Below are 22,111 nucleotides of genomic sequence, written 5' to 3'. Positions count from 1 at the left end.
ATTCTATGAGTACCACTTAGCCTACATCCCCCTCTGACTACCACCATATCTGTCTCCGACCCCTCACTGGACAAACTTCCCAAAAAAGTTGTGTGTTCCCATTGGTTCCATCTTCTCAGCTCCTATTCATACAACTCACTCCTATCTAGTTCTTTCCTTACCACTCCAGGACAAACAAGATCACCAACAGCCTCTACATGTTACCAAATCCAAAGGATGCTTTTTATTCATCTCACTTGACAATTCAGAAGCCCTGGTAACCACTCACTCCTTAAAATTTTTCAATCTTTAGCTTTCATAAAATGACTGTCCCCTGGTTCTCTGAATAGTCCTCCATTTCCTTTGCAGGCTCAACATTCTTTATCCAGTAAGTAGATACTAGAGTTTCTCCACATCAGTTCCTCTTATACTTCACCTGTCTCCATAGATTCCGTAACTCATTAGTTTATATCTTCAAACCAGACCTCTTTTATATAAATTCTAGATCTTGATATCCAAGTTGACATAGATATCCTCTTAGATATCTTTAGTGGACCTCAATATAATAGGTCCATGACCTTTCATTCCCCCAAATCAGGTGCTTTTCCAGTGTTTCCTATCTTAGACAATGGGATCACCATCCATGCAATTATGTAAGCCAGAAATCTTGGAGCCATCTTTCAACATCCTTCTCATTATCCTTGTACTTAATCCATGACCAAATCCTATTAATTTTATGTCTTCAAATTTTCAAATCTCTCCATTTCTCTGGATCCTCGCTATCATCTCCCAAATCCAAGCTTCCATTATCTCTCCCCTAGATCACTCCAACAGCTACCTAATTGTTTTACACCAACCCTCTCTGAGATTTTTTCAATGGATTGTCCATACTGAAGCCAAAGAGGTCTTTCCAAAATTCAAATTGATTCATGTCCTCTACACTGATTTTTCTTATGTTTTTGTAAGCTTCAAGTTCTCTCCCATCATAGGGTCTTTTAACTTGTCATTCTCTTTGCCTAAACACCAGCCTTTTCCTTACTTATATGATTGATACTTGCAGTTAGTTAGATCTTAACTCAACTGTCATGACCTCAGTAAATCTTTCCCTGACCTTCTGACCATGTCATCCCTAATAGTGCAGACATAATGCACCTCTTCCTCACAGCCCTTATCACAGTTACAATTTTATACCTATTTGTGTTATGATACGATGAATGCATATCTGCCTGTTAGGCTGTAAGCTCTACAAGGACAAAGCCTATATCCATTTTGGTCCCATTTTATCCCCCTGTACCTAACATGGTGCCTGGCACATAGTAGATGTTTGCTTGTTGGTGACTATATCAATAAACACAGGAATTAATGTATTCATGTGAGATTTCTTTATATAATTGATATCATGAAATTTAGTATGCACTGCCTCTCTAAATACTTTACATATGCTACTTTTTAACTTCTTGGATAATATAGTCCTCAGGATTCTAAATTTTGTGCCTACTGTGCCCACAAAAGTTTCAGTATAGTAATTATTTATTGATTGAAATAATTGCCTGTATCCCAGGAAACAGAAACCAAAGGTTCTAAAAACGAACTACCATAAACATGAAAAGTCCTGCTGAGGGAGGCTTTCTCTCCCCAAGAAACTAATCAAACCAGTGTTTTTCAAACTTTTTTTAAGTTGAAGCTCATAGTAAGAAATTAATTTTACATAGTGTCTCAAAACATGTTTACACAGGTGCACACATGCACCTACACAAACACATAACTAAAAAACAATTTCTCAGAAAACACCACGAGAGGTCCTCTTTTTTAACTCTATCTCAATTTTTTGGTGTGCTAGTCAGGACCCATTAAATCAATTTTATACCCTGAAGTAAGAGTTCTATTTCACAACACCCTAAACAGCCCCAAAGTCTTGCAGACCTCCCTCTGTCATAAACAGACTTGTTTTCAAGACATTTGTTAGGCTTTGGATTAGGAGCTCTAACTGTTCCTAGTTAACTCTGCTATTAAAAATATTAAACTGCTCCCATCATACCATTTTCAATGAGAAAATTAAGACTCCAGCTCAGAAGGGCCTAGCTATGATCATTCATTTATTGTTGATATATTACTTCACTTATACTCTAGTAACTCCACGGAATAACAAAATCAAAGCAACCTTTAGCAGAGCCCAAACTCTGTGCTAGGCATTGGGACAGATCATCAACCTGTTATCTACAGATTATCGTACCCATTTTCTCTAATCTGGAAAACAACTCCTTTCTGTGATGAGTCAGAGACTCATCGAGACCAGATTCTTCAGGAGCAGCGACTACAACAGAGGTTCTCTACATTCTAATTCTTGACTGAGATATTTGCAGATTCAAACTTTTTTAGGTAGAATTGTGTCTTTTTTTTTTCTTTTGCTGGAATAGAAAAGTAGGAAGTCTAAGAATGAAGTCCTAAATCAACTCACAGGAGGGAGGATTAATTGTCATATTAGCTTGAAAGCAGAGTTGTTCAGAGGAAAAACAAAACTCCACAGAAATTGGATTCGATCCCATTTTTTATAATATATACTTGATTTTAACCAATAAACATAGAATATGGACTATTCAGATATTTACCAGCTACACATTTGAGTATTCACTTACAGATTCAATCAGACCTAACAACTCAGAAGAGTTTTTTTAAACAACTTAAAGATTAACAAATAGTCTAGGAAATATGGCGTCCATTCATCTTTATGCTTCAAGTTTGATATTATCCATTTAGACCATCAGAGCGTGAAGTAACTCTGTGTTCACTAGCCCTTACCTCAAGGTCTTAACAATTGCACATTAGCGATATGTGCTCTGGGTTTATGGAGGACAAGCATAAGAACTGCTTTTCTCATTTCTGAATGTTTTATAAAACTGTAATTGAGAAAATAGCCACAGTGCTAGGTACTTCATATAACAAGTTATCAACTGGTAAATATTCATAACAATCAAATTACCACAAAGAGCCCTGTTCCCAAACTTTCTGCCAACACTCGGATCCCTTCTCAATACTCCCAAGGGAGCTACTCTAGAAAACCGGGGGAGTTTTTATTAGGTTATTGGTTTCCTCACACACAAGCTGGAGACAGCAATACCTACCACTCTGGGTAGTTTATGGAGATGAAATAGAGTAATGAAAGAAAAATCTTTATAAACCAACTATTGGAGCAAAAAGTCTTTATTAACTAATAATTGTTATTATTTATTATGTACAAGATTCTTGTACAATTGTGTCATATATGTAGACAGAGCATCCTATGTGTGAGTTCTGCATATGTGTGTACAAGCAATGAACTAGAAAAAGGACACAGATATTTAAATAGTGACCCTGCAAACCAGAACCTATAAAATTGTATTTATCACTGAAATACACTAAATACACTAAACTACAAAATAAAATATTAGGAGGAGAGGGGTGGGGACAAAAGAAGGGGAAACAGATTTCCTTTTCATGTCAAAGGTTAAATTAGATGAAAACTGATAAATACTAAATAGACTGTCCAGGATCTTCCTTGGGATATTTGTCTATTTGTTAATTGAAATATAATTTGTGAATCTGAAACATTCACACAACTGTTCCATTTCCTATACTCATAAAAATTATTGTTTTAGTGAATGTGAAATCCAGTATTATTAACAAATATTAATAACAGGATAGCAAATTAATTAAAATTGTTTCCTGAAAATTTTTAATTTCTTTTGGCTTTAAAACACGGTGGAGTGGGGTGCCTGGGTGACTCAGTTGGTTAAGCGTCTGACTTTGGCTCAGGTCATGATCTCACGGTTTGTGGGTTCAAGCCCTGCATCAGGCTCTGTGTTGACAGCTCAAAGCCTGGAACCTGCTTTGTCTCTCTCTTTCTCTGCTCCTCTCCCATTCATGCTCTGTTTCTCTCTCCCTCAAAATAAATAAACATTTAAAAATATATATTTTAGGGGGCACCTGGGTGGCTCAGTCGGTTGAGCGTCCGACTTCAGCTCAGGTCATGACCTCACAGTCTGTGAGGTCTAGCCCTGTGTTGGGCTCCACGCTGACAGCTTGGAGCCTGGAGCCTGCTCCCGATTCTGTGTCTCCCTCTCTCTCCGCCCCTCCCCTGCTCACATTCTGTCTCTGTCCCTCTCTGTCAAAAATAAATAAACATTAAAAAAAATTAAAAAAAAAAATATATATATATATATTTTTTTTAAATGGTGGGGAAAGCAACCTGGCAACCAAGAGATAACTTCTCTGCAAAGGAGATGAGTTGCAAATCTTGAAAGTGAGACCAGTTAAGAAGTTTTGGAAACACAAAGCTATTAAGTTAATTGCCCAGAATTCTTGGTGACCACCACCATCCTCATTGTTCTGGACTGAATGTTTGCGTCCTTCCAAAATTCATATGTCGAAACCCTAGCCCTCATGTGAAGGCATTAGGAGGTAGAACCCTAGGGATGTGGTTAGGATTCAAGAAGGTCATGAGGGTGAAGTCTCTCATGAATGGGATTAGTGCCCTTCTAAGAGACACAAGATAGTCTGCCTTCTGGGCTGTTCTCCACGTTGTGAGGATACAATAAGAAGCCAGCTGTCTGCCACCAGGAAGAGAGTTCTCACTAGAACCCAGCCATGCTTGATTTCGGACTTCCAGCCTCCAGAACTGTGAGAAATAAATTTCTGTTGTTCAGAAGCCAGCAGATTTATGACATCTTGTTAGAGTAGCTCAAACAGATTAAGATATTTATCAACCAATCTTCCTAGGGAAACCAGTTCTGATTTGTCCTCACAACTCTTGGCACACCAAGAGCCATGAATTCTGGAAAATTCAACCTTCTTGGGATCCGGACTGTTTCAGTCCTTGAAGATGTTTGCATGCATTTCTTGTCCAAATGATTCAAATACGCACTATGTTCCTGCATGAGGAGCCTAAGAATCAGGTCATTATCTCTACTGGGTGGTAGCAGTCTCGTACAGCATTTCAGAAGCTGTAATTCTACACATGAGCAGATTCTCAAGAGAATCTCTGCAAGAGGCTAAGCCTTGAAACATCTCCTATTCTTTAAAGACCATTCAGTGTTTTCTCAGAGATAGACATGAAATAAAACAAGCACTCTTCCCTGAAGGGTTAGAAGGAGGTCAAAAAATAAATCACAAGACCCTGATTCACAATGGCCCAGTAGGAATCATTATGAGTTGCTCTCAATTTTGATTCCATATTTAGTGGGGATGAAGATTGAGGAGAATTGGAAGGGGCCCCAGGAGTTACTCCTTCCAGGCCTCACCCCTCAAAGATTCTGTTTTAATAGGTCTGGGTGCGATCCAGGCACTGGTATTTGTTTTTAAATCTTCTGAGGTGGTTCTAATGGAGCCAGAATGGCTACTGCAATAATTCCCAAATACTGGCGGCTACCATAGAATCCTGTCATGAGTGTCAAAAATATCAAAAATAAAGATTGCTAAGTTCTAATGTGGACACACTGAATAGACTCCCTAAAGATGAAACACAAAAATACAGCCACTGAAGGCAAGTCCCATGCGCAGCTAGCTTTGGGAAACTGACCCAGTACTTTGCTACTCAAAGTGTGGACCAGAACCACCTGGAAGTTTGCTAGCAATGCAGACTCCAGGACCCACCACAGACCTGATGAATCAGAACCTGCATTCTAACCAGATCATCAGGTGATCTTCAAGCCCACGAATACACTCATCTTACACTTGCTTTCCTTCCTTTCATGGGTGGGAAAGCAGACCAGGAAAGTGAAAGGACCCAGTGCACACAGGAAAAAAGTGTCTGGTGGGGGACAAATGCACAGCCAGGCCTCGCTGACTAAGGCTTTCTATCCTATCACAGTGTATTTTTGAACTGCTATCTAAGCTTTTGTTTTGCTTTGTTTGAACATAAAGGACGCACTTCCTTGTTACAGCACCATTTCTTCGGATAATAGGAAAATAACCACATTCTATGTCACTGCATATTAATGCCATTTCTAAAGGAGATCATATACAAACTATGAGGTCAATAGTCTTGGCCGATAGAAATTTCCCAAAGAAAAGAAGTTATATTAGATCAATAACAACAATATTAAAGTATGGGAGATATTCCTTCCCTTTCTACAATTCCAGAATTGTAGCAATTCCAGAAAAGCAGTGTTTTCCTATGAGCTGCTCCATCACTACCTGTATCTGACATGATAATACAGGTGTTTGTTTGTTTGTTTGTTTGTTTGTTTGTTTTGTTTTTAAGAAAACTATACCCTTCTGTGGTCCACAAATTCCACAGACATTAACAAAGTGAAACACCTTTTGGGTGTTACAAAAAGTGTAACCTTTTGGGGGGTTAAATATCTCTCCCTCTTGGTCTCTCTCTTTCTATTTCTCTCTCCCTCCCTCCTCGTCCCCTCAACTTTCTTTGCAAGATGACCCTCAGAGCCCTAGCACTGAGAAGTTTTCATACATTTTAGGAAGTGAGGAGACACACGAATTCCAGAGTACTGAGGAAGAGCGAAGACATCAAGTGGGGCTGAGAAAGGAAAAGCACTTCACAAAAATAATCCACAAACACTGAACAAAACACTTTCACTAAGGTATAGTTTTTCCAAGGTATAGGGTTGCCTCTGAAGGCAACTGACAGGATTTTCCCTCTGACTGTATTCATTTAGTCCTTACTTTGGAGAAGCACACCATCCAGAAACTGGGGCTGTTATCCTGAAAGCCTTACTACCCAGGACAGAGCCCCTCCGACAGAGGTTCTGTGCAGGTGGAAGCCCAGAAAGCTAGCTGAGAGCTATTTCAAGCTGCTCTCCAGATCCCAGGGGCCTCTGTGGAGAAGGGCTTGATCACAGCTGCTCATAGCTTCAACTTCCACTCCACCCTCCAAATCTTCTGAATCAAAGAGCTGAAGAATGCACATTCTGAAAATCAATGACCAAAGAGGGTAATTTGAAGCTTAAAAGCAACACAATAAAATCCACGTAGTAATTGCTAACGTTTTCCAAAAGAGATTGGCTAAAGAGGGCATTTCAACAATGCTTCTTGTCAAATGTTCACTATAGATGTAAGTTTTAGTTTGGGATTTTGGTTTTATTCAAAAATGTACTTGGTTTCTGGTCTAAATCAGCCTCTTATGAAAATCTGAAGCTACCTGTTTCTAATCCACAAGGACAACCAGACCAACCAAGCTAATTATCCAGCCTGTGATATTCTTTTCTGAACTTCTGTAAGTAGAGTACAGAAGTCCCCTCCGTACACGGTCACACTGAACTAAGCCCCCCTTGCCTTCATTTGTCTTCACTTCAAGGGAATGAAAGGGAGCTAGATAAAGCCATGATGCAGGTGATGTCCAGAGTTTCACTCCGAAGCTGGCTCTCAGGGAAACCTTCCCTACCTCTATCTATACTCAGATGCTCAAGGCAAAACCCAGAAAGGCATCCTTCACACCTCTTCATTTATGCCATCCAATTCACCACTAAACCCTAATAATTCTACCAGTGAAACATGCATGTCCGATGCATCTACTTCTCTCCATCTCTACTGCTCCCAGACCAGCCCAAGCCACCATTATCTCTTGCCTGGTCTGGTCCAACAGTCTCCTAGCTGGTCCCCTACTATGACTCCTCCTCCTTCTGACCTAACTTGTTGTTACAAAAATAATCCTTATGACCTGAGTGGAGATCTGTCCACTGCAGTTGGAATACAATGCAAACACCTTGCCCTGAAGAGCTAAGCCCTGACTTGAGCTTTTTGTGCTCACTGCAATCCAACCACACTAGCCTTTGAACTTCACAAACTTGGCCCCACATTTTCTCTGTCTCTCCTTAGGACTGTTCACCTGTTTTCTCTTTACCTGAAATATTTTTTCTGCCCACTTATCATCTAGCTATCACTTACTTTGGTCTCCACTTTACACTACTGTCTTAGAAAGGCCTTCCCTGACACCGTCTCCCAATTGAAATGAATCCCTGTATACTTAGTCACAGCATCCTTTCCTTTTCTTCACAGTGCTTACCACAATTTGTAATTATATATTTGACATGGGTTTGTCGAACACCTTTCTCCCCTACCAGACTTCAAGTCCCCTGAAGTCAGAGACCATGTCTGTTTGTTCATCACTGAATCCCCACAAGTGTTTGTTGAATGATCAAATCAAATATAAAAATTCTGATTTCTATTTAAAGTCATATAATCAGGAGCTCCTGGGTGGCTCAGTCAGTTAAGCATCCTACTTCGGCTCAGGTCAAGATCTCATGGTTTGTGAGTTCGAGACACATATCAGGGTCTGTGCTGACCGCTCAGAGCCTGGAGCCTGCTTTGGATCCTGTGTCTCCCTCTCTCTCTGCCCCTCCCCCACTTGCACTCTGTTTCTCTTTTTCAAAAATTAACATTAAAAAAATTTTAAGTCATATAATCAACAAACAATAATTAGAGCAAGGCTGGACATTGTCATGAATATAGATAAGGACCGTGCTGGGTATTTTTCTTCAAAGAACTGACAATTCTGAAAAAAAAAAAAAAAATCAGAGGTTCCTAGCAGATTTCCCTGCACCCTGGAAACTTGAAAATTTAAATCATGGAGTGTATATTACTTTTTAAACTTGTCTTCTGGATGAGTGATATCTATAGATACATTTAAGTTTCATAGAACAGTAACAGCAGAACAATCCCCAAAGCACATACAGCACATGTTATTTGGATTAAATACCATCCTGGCACAGATGGCTAAACAAAAGCATAAATAACTTATATGTCATATCCACATCCACAACATTGATTTCTGGGAGATGCATTGCTCACTTCCACTATGTAATAACAGAATATAAAGCTGGTCTCTTTCCTGTTCTTACAAATACACCTTTACCCTACAGCTCTATAGCAAGGGAATGTGTGCATATGTGTGTGTGTAGACACATACACTTTGTACCTTCCACAATGAGACTAATTATTATATAATAATATTGGCAACATTAAGCAGACCATCACTGTGAGAGTTTGAAAGATGCAAAAAATATCTGTTAATTTATTCAAACTTGTTCAGCTGTCATCAAAGATAAAAATATGCCTCTACTTTTCATCTCCTTCAAGATCAAAGGTACATTTTTAGGTTTCTATGTTTCTTTGATGGCATTAACTTCATCATTTTTCCATCTAGACAAAGTGGCTCAGAATACTTGAGATTGTTTAACACATATTTCTAAAATTTTAATGGCAGGAATAATAGCAATTTTGTTATAGAAAATATTTCTACACACTGACACACGAAAGAATTCCCAACAATTCAAAATTTCTACTTTTAATAGTCAGTAGTTCGTTCATGAGAAGATGGGTTTCTAAAAAGTATACTGGTCAGAATTATTAGAAGCAAAAGGTAACTGCAGTAATGACCTGTATGACTCATATTTCAGAATACAACAGAAAACCTTAACCCTGATATAAATAATGATGAATTTTTATGGAAGTTTATTACAATGAAATTTCTTAAAATAGCTAAAGCCATAAGACAGTCACTAGTTACATAATCTTGGACAAAAGCTAAATCAGTCAAAATGTATTTATCAGGGGGGAAAATTGTTACATATTTAATGGTTAAGCATCACTTTTAAATCCTGCAAATAAACAAACCTTGTTTTTGCAAACGAACTGCATCTGTTCTAAAGGGATTATATATTTTCTTTGAAGTTAACCTTTTAAGGCAATCAACACTAATGGCTAGATAACTAATGAAGAATTCCAATTAAAAGATGAGTGTAACCTGCACACCTGGTAGAAATACAGAAGCAAGGCTTTTCTGAATGCATTTACAATCTAATTAATTTTCTAAAGCTTTGTTCTATTTTCTTTCCTACTATCTATGCAATAGGAGCTAATTGTGCAAGGAAAAGATACAGATCACAAATTCAATTCAATTCTCTCCTTTGGCCAGATTTCACTGGGCCAGTTACAAAAAGCCTGACATTTCTGCCTTCTTCTTTGGCCTCTGCAAGCACTGCCAGTTACTGAGCTAAAAAGTACTGATGTTTCTTTGGCTCTAAATAGTAGTTTTTTGTTGGAGGGAAGAGTAGTGTTTGTTTGGGGTTTTGGTTTTTTTTTTTCCCCCAAAGAAGTAGGCCCTTGGTCAAGTGAGTCCAAATGCTTTAAGCTTAGACTCATCAATTTATGACTTAAAATCTCAACTACTTAATATTTTGTTTTCTTCAGGTTAAAAAAGGAAGGAAGAAAATCTTCCCTGCCTTACCTTATTTAAAGAAAATAGGAAAAGGTGAATATTTATTAAGCCCTTACCATGACAAGGTACAGTACAAGAGCTGCTACATTTATGGCTTTGCTGAGTCTTTCCACCAACTTGCCAGGTAAGACTTCTAATCCTAGAGAGGCCCAGTGTTTCACCATGGGTAAGGGCTCCTGTTACCAGGACAAGAGTCTCTGTCATCAAGATGGAATGCCTTTGCTCTGTGGAAAGCACTGTTCCCTGAGCCTTAGAAATGTCCCCATAACGCCTGGGTGGCTCAGTCGGTTAAGCTTCCAACTTCAGCTCAGGTTATGATCTCATAGCCTGTCAGTTCGAGCCCCGCGTCGGGGCTCTGTGCTGACAGCTCATAGCCTAGAGCCTGCTTCGGATTCTGTGTCTCCCTCCCTCTCTGCCCCTCCCTCACTTGCGCTCTGTCTCTCTCTCAAAAATAAACATTAAGAAAAGAGAAAGAAAGAAAGAAAGACCCCCACAGAGTCTCAGAAAGATTGCATGTTACTTTGATTATGGTTGCTCTAGTAGAGAGAAGGACTGCTTTAGAAATGAATGAGGAGAATGTATCATACCTTTCATTCCTCACACAGAGATAAGACATTTTGTTCCTGAGCGCAGTTAATGAAGCAACTCTTCTTTCCACCTGTAAGTCTTTCTTTGGTTCATCATATCTACATACATTGTCTTCATATGATGTCAGTTGTGGACATGTTTCATGCCCTGAGATAAATCAGTATAGTTAACTGGCATGAATTTACGTACTTTGCACACAAGTGCTGTGTAGTAATAATAACTAAAAACAATATTTAGTAATTTAGTAGTAATAACTAAAAACAATAACTAATCTGGTTAGAAAGCAAGACTAATATTATACTGACCTGGAAGTCAAAGAAGACCCTCGGGTTTCTAGACTAAAAGACTAAAATTAACAACAACAAAAAAAAGTTTTTATTTGAGTCTAGCTGCAACACACAATGTTGTGTTACTTTCAGGTGTACAACATAGTGATTCAACCTCTCTATAAGTTATGCTATGATCACAAGTGTGGCCACATTCTGTCACCATGTAATGCTATTACAATGTCATTGACTATATTCCCTATGTTGTAACTTTTATTCCCATGATTTACTCATTCCATAAGTAGAAGCCTGTATCTCCCACTCACCTTTACCCATTCTGACCATCCTTCTATCCTCCTTCCCTCTGACCACCATCAGTTTGTTCTGTATTAATTTATAGGTCTGATCCTGCCTAAAGACTAAAATATTAGAGACACCTTTGACAGAGATGGGGAAACAGCAAAGCACGTAAGTCTGTTTGAAGCTAAAACTGATGATAAATTCAATTCTGGCGACATTTGAGGTTTAGATTACTTGTGAGAAGTACAAGAAGTATAAGAAGAGGCCACTAGAAACACAAGACTGGGGCACAGGGAGGATAAAGTTTAAATTATGACAGAGGACAAGCTTGCTCTGAAAAGGAGGGTGCATGTGTGTAAGAAAGATGGTTGAAGTTTGAACCTGGAAGACTATTCAGTCTTCAGGAGAGGGGAGGGAAAGACAAGGGACAGGGCAGGGAAAAGAGGAGAGAGGGAACAGGAAAGCAATAGAAAGGGACTAGGAAGAGAATCCAGGAAAAAGGGCAGGAGAAAGTGCAAAGTCATGAAAGACAAAAGTGAAACAAGTGTCAGAGAGGGTAGCGGAGCATAGTGTCGAACCCTGCAAAGTCAGAAAAATACAGAAAAATAAAAGGGCTTTGGATTCACAAGAAGACTCATTTGTAATCTTCTAGGACATTTCAACATTACAGACAGAAATCATTTGAAAGAAGTGCAAAGGAAAATGGTGACCAAGGATTAAAGACATCAACTACAGATGGTGCATTCAAAGATTCAAACATCCAAATGATAGTAGCAACTAAACTCACGGATACTGACATAGTATTTGTTGTGTGCCAGATACTGTTCTCAGTACTTTGTATATATTACCTCATTTAATCCTCACTCCAATACCATGAGCTAGGTACTCTTATTATTGTATGTTACAGAGGAGAAAACTAGGGAAGAATAAGCAAGTTATAGTGCTAGCCCCTCACAGAAAAAAAAAAAAAAAAAGAAGCATTATTTCTATCATTGTGCATATTATGTATCTCCAGAACTTAGATCCGTGCCTAGCACGTAGGAGACAATCAATAAATTTTTGTTTCAGTAATGAATTATTAACCAAAAAGAATATGAATGTCAAGCAAAAGGATGGGAGCTGTTTGTAGGGGACTTTATTCTGGAGCCACTTAACCCTGGTTGAAGAATTCTTCTATTCTCTCAATGCTGTAAATATATGAAAATAAACCCATTGTGCTTTAATTGCCCCAAATAAAAAATATGCCGGCAGACAGAAAAGGCTTACAGAAAAGATCAGGATAAAGGTTAACTCCTCCCCTCAATTCAAGTGAGTTGTCTGATTTTCAGTTAAACTTGGTGATCTGAGGCTGGCCCTGCCATCTCTAAAAAGCCAAAATCCATTTCCTCTCTTCTGTGGGATACTACACAGAACCACAGGGCAAAACTCACTCAGAAGATACTTAAACTGGTAAGGATGGGTTCCCAAGTATAAAACTTGCCATCTCCTAACTGCAAAATTGTTTCTTAACAAAATTAATCAGAATCTACAAATTTCTCTATGGTTCTTTCTTATATAAAAGAGTCTAGCTTTTAAACTCTTAGAGGGTAGAACAAGAGCAGTAGAAAAATTTTTATCTGGAATAGGAGATGAGCATGAGAACACTTATATGTTTGCCTCTTGTGCTTGCACGAGTCCCGTGTGAGTTGCCCTGTACAATGCCATTTCTGCTTTCAGATCTACCCATTGACTAGACACTTGAAACTATGCAATTACTTATACAAGCTTACTTAATAGATTTAATCAGCATTCTTTTGGGGGAAAAAACAATTATGTACTTGTTTAATTTAGGAGACAAAATCAAAAGACATTTATTCAACTAGTACTTGGTGCTATGTACTCTTCATAGTGGAAGATACAGAAATACGAGTGAGGTATGACCCATATCTTTAAGGAGCTTAGTTCATATAGCAACATGTTCATGATTTTCTAGTTATATGTCATTACCTCCAGGGACTGCTATAACTGTGCACCTAAGCTCATATCTCAAGTAAAAGAACTTCATATTTAGTATGTATATTTCTCTAATGGGAACAGACCCCGAGAAAGAAATCCATTTCAATAAAATTTCAAAAAGCTTTCAATCACTCTTCCTTTCTAATTTTTTTATTGTTCTTTAATTAATTTTTCTACTTTTCCATATGAAAACATAATGTATCTCAAAACTACTATCTTTAATTTTTCCATTTAAAACTAATTTTGTTTGGGACATTTTGAAGCATCTCCCAATATTTGGTTTCTAATCCTATGAAAAAGAAAAAGAAATTCCTGAAACCAAGATTCAGACTTCCTGATTGACAAGAAACAAAACCTCTTAAAGTAATATTATCTCCAACCCTATTCTGAGGAAAATTCAATAAGTTTGGAAAATTTCAGAGAATGTTTGTTTTAGCTCTGTGTTTTATTTTAAAAGTTTGGATAACATGAAAATATTAGAATCATATAATATCCTAAGAAAATAACTGTAAATCTGTGAACTACCTTTCAATAAAATCAAAGCGCTGTCAAGAACTGATCTTACTTCACTGATTTAATATGAATTATATCAAGATATCTCACAGAGGAAAAATGTTGTTGAAATAGAAATATATATGGACATTATTTATATGGCATTTTTCTGCAAAACTTTGTATCTCATATATATTACCACCATGGTGAAATGGTTTATTACAATAAAATTTAGTTCATCTGCTGAAGTATTATATTAGTCTCAAATGTATTTAAATGTATTTCTTTACGTAAACTCTTTATTAATATCCAATTTATCTAGTCATAAAATAAATTAATTTTAGCAACTAAAATAAGACTGCAATAATTAAAAGAAATGAGTATCTTTCTTCATTTTGCTTCCCTATATGTCTAATATCTTAGATTTTTTTCTTCCAAGAGTAACAATTAATTATGTTGATTTTAACCTCCAATCCAACTGGAGGGAAAAATCACAAAAATGGAAAAAGGAAGATATGTACTACTTGGTTCACCTGTGACAGAACCGATAGTGACCTCTTGTGGTAAATACTATCTACAGAGCTTTGGAGAACAATACAACCTTTTTCCTAGGCCGGACACTGGAGAACACAGAAGCACTCTTCCTCCATGCTTGCAAACAGCCGTTATTAACAATGAAAGTAAAAGACAAATATTGACTAAGCTAAAGGATTTCTTGTTGGAAGTCAACTCAGTCACCGTCAATTAAAATATTCCTAGCTGCTGTCTTTTATTAAAAAATAGTGTCTTACATTGTTCTTTCAGGAGGGCAGTTAAAGGATGGCCAGGTACATGGAGTTCTCACACACCCTACTTCTGGAACCACCCAAAAGACAGACAAAGAGGGCGATTTCTAGTGAAGACAAGAGTGACCTGGCATAAGCAAAGTTCTGGTCAGCAAAGCATTGCTACTCATTACATAACACACTGTGGGCTCTAGAGCAAGAGACAAATCCACTGGCTTACTTATAAATATAATTTAGGGAGTGGTCAGTATAATTTCAACCTCAGTGATATTTTCAAAGTAAAAATGATACACTGTAATACCTGAGGAAACCAAACACAACACGGTTCTATCAGTATTTCCTCAATAGCGGTTTAGATGTCAAAGAAAATCGTTCAAGAAAAAATATCGGGAACTTTATGCCCCCCCAAAAAATCATATTTTTCATCATTTCTTTTACATTGGATGCTACTAAAAAGGTATGATGTCTTTTTCTGTTTTATTTTTAAATCACTAGTTCTCTATTTTTTCTCCTATAGGTTCTCCTTTAAGATCTCAGTTTTCACAAATATTAATTATAGCAAAAAAAAAATAATTTTGGATTTTCCTATGAGATGACTAAGCCAAGAAAGTGCTTGTACAACATTGATATCTCAAGCAATAATGGAAAATCGAGTATATTGAAGTGGTTGATAAAATACTACCTTTCCTGTTTTCTTCTTTCCTGAGCCCCTTTTTTTTCCTCTAAAGAGAAAAACATTCATAGATTTTAATAATGTTTAAAATATTAAAGAACAATAATTAGATTCTAATAAAAAGACATTAAATTTGGTATATATAATATATCAAAATGGCAACCTAGTTCACAGTCATGGAAACTAATCATTTCTGCCTATTTGCTGAGGAACCAAAGACAACATATGAATAAAATGTGCTGCCCAAAGACATAATCAGATTGAAGGTCTTGGAAATGTTTTGTTTCATTTGAATCTAAAATTTCACCTATAATTCTTAAGATACTCTTGTTTTCTTTCAGGTATTTACCCCCTACCCACAAGTTTTCTGCTCCCTACAGCCCAATGTATACTGATGAAGAGTTTGCACAAATAATTACAATTTAAACAAGGAAAGACAGCCTAATAATGTGCCAGACACGGGTTCAGTCAAGAAGCACTTTGGGCGGGGGCTGTCTACAAGACCTGTCATACATGTAATGAACTCATCCCATAGTTCCCAAACTTTCCATTCCTAGCAACTTATTTTGAACCTCCTAGCCAAAACTGTATCTAAACCTTGCTATTACACTTATACTTCTGACCTTTGCAACTTCTCAGACTACTAATAATGTGTTCTCTATATCTGCTAGAATCAAATGTTAAGAATTATTATAATTCCTTTTATTTATCTAAAACTTATCTTGTCTTTTATCTTAAAATTAAAAAGAGGAATTTCCTACTTCTACTATTGTGGGATTTGGCCATAAAGCATGTTTGTATCCATCCTGCTCAGTGGCCCTCATTATTTTATTTTATAGACTTTGAATCACCAGTAACACTTTGAAATGCTTCCCCATAACAGACTGAGTCAACCAAAGAAGGAAAATAAAAATCCAATCTCAAGAGGTGTAAAGTAACAGCAAATAGGAGATAGTGCTACTCTAAGACACAGAATGCACTGTTATTGTGGGAAATTGCAAATGAGAACTTAGGAACTTTATTAGGAAGTCCTCTGGTTTAAAAGCTACATCCAAATAGACCACACTTTGTGCTCTTTTGTTCCACAACATGAAGTTCTCTGATGGATGTCTAATTGGCTGCAATTTCAGTTCATTAGTTATATCCGTGGACAAATTAGTGCCTGATGTTTTCTCTTTGTGTCCATTACTCTTCCAAATCTGATATTCCCCCTCTCTGTGTCTCTCTTTCTGTATATCTCTCTTTTGCTCTTTGTGTGTAAGAGAGAGAGGTTGGGGTTTTTTTTCCTGTACATCCATCTTCGTATCTGGATGGATGCCTGTCTGTGGTGTATCTGTGTACATCTCTCTGTATACGTGTCTATCTCATCCAACTCTCAGTAAAAGACCTGATCTTTTCATAAGAAGAAAATGGTGATGTATCAGAAAGAGAAGCATTTCGTGGGGTAAGGGTAAGTAGGCAACTCTCTTCGATTTCTGTCTGTTCCACTAAAGCTCTGCCAACACTTCACTTTCAATGTTGTTAAAAGTTAGTGAATAATGAAATCTTCACTGTGACAAACTTCATCCATCTGTGAGAATCCTGAAGGGAATTTCCTCTGTTAGTTTCAATTAAACAATTTCTCAGAATGAATTTTTCTATTTCTCTGCCAAATCATATAGAAATGACAACAACTGTGGGCTACTCCCACATGAATGTGCAGACCAATTGAATACTGTAATTCTCAATTTCTGGGGCTCTTCCTGTAAAAGTAGTACTGAGACTTTCTAGTTTTTACTACCTGCACATGCACATATTTACCTCACCGGTCCGATACATTGCAAACAAAGCTCGGCGGTTTCAAGCAGTGGTATTAAAAGCTAGCCATAAGCAATTAGAAGTGGCATTTTAAATGCCAAAACAGATAAATTTTCATTTGCGCTTGGGGTTGTTATCCACTGAAAGAAACATTAAGCCAATGAAGCAATTATGAACACAAAGTGTCAAAACAATCAAACACTCATCGATTTGGATGGTAGATATAAAATTGAGGTGGCAGAAGCAGATATTTCCAAGCCACATTAAGGTAAGCCTTAATTTCCTACTATATCTGAAATCAAACATATTCTCAAAGCTGGCTCATCGCTCCACTCTGTAGAAGAACTTTCAACCAAAGATGCTATACTAGTAAACTGCAGTCAAGGAATTCTCATCTTCTTTCAGGTCATCGTGCAGAGGAACAGAGAGCCTATGGGTTTTATTTTTTCAGGCATTCTCTGACAAGTCCCCTCACGGACCAGATTGCATGGAATTGAAATAATCCAAGAGGATGAGAAAGCTGAAATAAAATGTATGTATCTGAAATAGTTGATCCCAATAGACTTTAAAGTTCCCAAACTGGTTGTTTTAATAGTGACATCCCCTTGTATTCTAGGTCTGCATTTAACAGGAATACATGAAGGTATGTATAAACGTGGAAGTTGCCTACCATTATGAATTTGTATTTTATATTATCATAAAAAATAAAAAACATATTTCAAATCACACTGGAATGGCCAAAAATATTATAGATTTTTTTAAAAATTAGACCAAGACTGTTAGCTATTTTTTTTCAACCCAAAAAGTCTGCTCTAGACTTGTATAATATCAGATGTTGACCAATGTGGAAGAAATAAAGTCACAAGCTTCAAATTAAAACCAAATACCACATCAGAGATTTATGAAAAATACCTCAGGACACTTAAATATACACGGTCCCAAAAATCAGGGGAACTATTTGCAAGCTTCGTTTTTGAAGAGATCCTAATCTATGAATTAGTATAATCTAGTCAACCAATTCAGGGAAAGCATAATTGTATTTAATTATTTATTATTATTTTAGTGTGACTCTGTCTTACACACTAGGCAGAGAGCTTCTTAGGAGCAGAAGTGTCTTAATCATTTCTTTTATCCAAAGGACCCCACAGAGTGTCTGTTGTATATGGCACCCAAGTAAATATTGTTTCAATGAATGAATAAACAATGAATTTTGGAACTGCATAGAGTATTTCCATTGCTTTGGCCCAAGCTCTACTGTAATCAATATGCAGCAATATCTTTCTCATAAGTCTCCCAATAAATGATCTCAAAATAAAATAACAAGCCTCCGAAGGAAAAAAAACTTTGAAGGACACTTTACATATCTTGCTTATAAAATTGGAAATTATATAAAAGAATTAAAACAACATGAAAGATGTAGATTTCAGTAACATGCAAAGTTTATAAGGTCTTAAAATGTGAACTATATATTGATCTCCATTCAGAATATCTTGAAGGAAATGACTTTATAAATGGATGGCATTTTAAAGACACTTTAAGGCAAGAAAACCTTACAATCAGTAGCAAAGTAGAATGGCATTTTTTAAGATTCTTACTCCAGTTCTTTAAAAGCACAGTAGCTATTGCTTCCCTTTCACATTTCCCCTGTTTAAGTCAAGTGAAATATATCAAATAGATTAATAAAGAGCAATGCACAATGGAAAAAAAAATTAAAATAGAGAAACTTTCAACACAAACTTAACCATAGTAATTGGCTTCCCATTTTTCAAGTACTGACTCTGTTAGGTTCAACTCCAACTCCTCTCCCTAGCACAAGGTTCCTTTCAGCAGTGCTCATTGGGCCCAAAAGCCATTCCAGAGACTTAAACCTCATTAAGTAGCCACTTTCACAGCCATTCCCAACTCGAGGGAAACCTTCCCACTGAGATTAACTCTAAGAATTTGATCAGTCCCTGAAGCCTCCTTGAGGGGGAGAAAATGTGGGGAAAGGATGAACAAGAAAGATATCCCTCATCAAAAGAAAACTCAACTTTATTCTCCAGAGGAACCTACAATCTCCCAGCTCCCCCTTCCCTTCTGGGCTCTGGACAGGTGGGAGGGAGGAGAGTCTGTCGTGGGGAGGGGATGCAACTAACTTTCCTTCACTGCCTTATTCCCCTCCCGACCCCAAATCGGGTCCAACTAGTAACTGAAGCTACCAGGTAGGGCTGTCTGCATCCCCCTCCCCGTTGGGAGAGGGATGGGATGGGGAGGATGGGGGGCGCGCGTGGGCAGGATGGAGGTGGGGGTGTTCTGAACTGCAACTCTTCTTACCACTGGAGCGCCTGACGATGTTCTCCAAAAATGTGTTCTGCGGTGCCACCAGCCCTCTCTTGCCCCCCGGCATCCTGGGTCTGGAGAGCAGCGGCCAGGATCCGCGGCGGGGGAGGGGGGGATGCAGGAAGAGAAGGTGGAGGAAGAGGAGGTAAAGGTGGAGGAGAAGATCGAGCCGAAAGAAGAGGGGGCGCGGCGGCGGCGACAGGGTCCCCTGAGTGTGTCTCCAGCCCGACCTGGATGAGCAGCTCTGGGGAGGAGGACCAGGCAGTTCATGGTAGTAGCGCTCCCCCGGCCGCCGCTGCCCAGACTGTGGCGGTGCCGCACACGGGGCTCGGGAACTGCAGGCTCCGCGGGGCACAGTGCGCCTGCGCCGCCCCCGCTGTCGCTGTCCCGCCGGTGCTGATGCTGAAGCTGCTGCTGAGGCTGCTGCTGCCGCCGCGGCGGTCGCCTGGGCGCGGACTCAGCATTTCTCCCGCTGCCCCGCGCCCCGAGGCCGGGGAGCGGGAAGAGTCACCCCTAGCTCTGGCTCCCAGTCCCTCTCAGCCCAGATGCGGACCCCTTTACTGAGCCTTCCTCTCCTCCCGCCCTGGCCCACCCCTCGCGCGCAGCTGGATCAAGGCTGCCCAGCTGAGCCCAACTTCTGCCGGGCTGTGCGCCCGGTAGCCGCTCCTCTCTCCCCAGAGATCCAGACACACGTTCGCTGTCCAATGGGGCCGTGGAGCGGGAAAGGAAGAAGCAGGCAGGATGCCAGAGGAGCAATGGGCAGTCGGAGGGGGTCACATCTCAGCTTCTCCCGCCGGGGTCCCGAGCCCCGGCTGCTCCCGAGGACGCAGCTGTCGGGGCGAAGGTGTAGATCAGCTCCCGCTCCAGCTGAGGCTGAGCGCGGAGCAGGGACTGACAGGGCGGCGCGCGGGGACGCAGAGCAGCCACCTGACGCTGCTACCGCCCCCCTCCGGGCTTCCGCGCCCGAAGCTCAGCGGAGGAGCTGTCAGCACCCGCCCTGCCCCACGCCCAGGAGCCGGGGCCAGCCAGGGTCTGAGCGCAGAGCGGGCGCGGGAATGGCCCCTGCGCCTCCCACCGCACCTGGCGCGCGGAGGAGCCTCCGTGCCGGGGAGCGCCAGAGCGCAGGAGGCGAGCGGCGAGCCCGCCACCAGGGCTAAGTTGCGGGAAAGGTTACACTTAATTCAAGGAGTGGGAAACGGGGGTGGATAAATTCACACGCGAGAGAGGGGGAGCGCAGTGGACAGGATTTGTGGTGGAAAAACAGTGAAGGTGGTGGAAGGAAACAGCGCGGGGGGCGGGGGTGCAGGAGAGAGGCAGGCAGGAATCTTTTTTAACAACCCTCCATCAGCTCAGAACCGGGGACAGAAGTGGAACCGTTAGCATACACAGTCCCAAAGCCGGAAGCTACCACGGAGAAGGGAAAATGGCATAAGTGCGAATGGAGCGCGGAGGGATGGAAAGGAAAGGGGGAGCTCACGCCGTGGCACCTTCTTTTATTTAAAGCAGTGGTTCTCACAGGAGTCCTAGACTAGCAGCATCTCCTAAGAACTCGTTAGAAATGCAAATTACCGGGCTCTACCTCAAAGCTAGGTAACTAGGCACACTTGGGGCCAACAACCCGTTTTAACAAGCCCTCCGGGTAAGGTGATGCATGCTCGCTCAAGTTTCAGAAGCACTAAGGCTTCCCTTCCAGAGGCTCCACTGGCCTGTCTAGAAAGGGAGATTGCTAAGCAGGGTCAAGGACACGGGACAAAAATGCGGCTGCAGCATGCTGAGAAGTTGGTGTCCAGGCGAAGCGTTGAGTAGTGACAGCAAAAGGACAGTTGTGTGGGGGCGTCCCTTTTTGCTGGGGTCATGGTATGTTAGAGAACCGCTGTTAGAAATGATGGAGGCTAAGTTGCCCGGAAGCAGCAGGAATCCTCAGGCTGAGGTCCGGGAGATCTGCTTAGCTTCGGCTTGGGTCAGGGAGGACAGAGGGAAGGTGTCTGACTTTGTTTGAAAACCCCTAGATTGTTAATCACTGGCCTCGAGTTACGACCACTCTCTCTCCAGAGCACCCCGGTGTAGGGCCTTTGCCTTTGGCCAAGAGACGCAGAAACACACAATCAGAATCCAGGTTTTAGCCTCGGGTCCTTTCTTCCGTGTCCTCTCTGAAATTTTCACCCATGTCCCAAAGCTTGGGCGGGGCAGCTGAGCAAACGCAGAAGGTTGACGCAAAGCAAAGAGCAGTTTGCTCTGCTAGGATTCCTTCTGCAAAAAATCAAGAGACTCTGTGGAATAACACAGGGCTATTTTAGCTTTCTACTCAAGTACTGCTGGTGGTGCAAGTTAATTCCCCTACAGTTAGAACGTCTTCTAAATGCATTAGGGTGTATTTAGTTAAATAGCAAGGAACTCAGGCACACGCTGGATCCCTCTAATCCGCCTGCCACCGGCAGGGTTCAGATTTGTGGTTGAGGTTACAGCTCCCTCCCTGCAGTTGACTGGGAGTGTGTAAGAGCGGGAGAAGTGGAAAGGCATTTTTAAACACACAATTGGATTCCCCCCCTGATGGGTCTTACATAACCTGTGTTTGTGGAAGCTAAGCTGGTGTAGGGACACAGCATGGTCCTAGACTAATGAGCCATTCACAGACTGGGGTGGTAATAGACAGGCTAAGATATAGATATAGATATAGATATAGATATAGATATAGATATAGATA

General features: G+C 40.1%; 1 protein-coding gene across 1 annotated transcript in view; it reads right to left on the bottom strand.

Annotated features, from left to right (window-relative positions):
- The window catches only part of LOC125909447 (potassium voltage-gated channel subfamily H member 5-like), a 94,201-nt gene extending 74,415 nt beyond the window's left edge, over window positions 1-19,786 (bottom strand). The window contains 1 exon segment of the mRNA XM_049612657.1: window positions 19,402-19,786. Coding sequence (XP_049468614.1) covers window positions 19,402-19,474 — 73 coding nt within the window. The 5' untranslated portion in view covers window positions 19,475-19,786.
- Window positions 19,787-22,111: the final 2,325 nt, after the last annotated feature.

The sequence above is a fragment of the Panthera uncia genome (genome assembly GCF_023721935.1).
Source record: "Panthera uncia isolate 11264 chromosome B3 unlocalized genomic scaffold, Puncia_PCG_1.0 HiC_scaffold_1, whole genome shotgun sequence".
NCBI lineage: Eukaryota > Metazoa > Chordata > Mammalia > Carnivora > Felidae > Panthera > Panthera uncia.
Note: the sequence above shows the minus strand (reverse complement) of the source record. Positions and strands in the feature narration are given on the sequence as shown.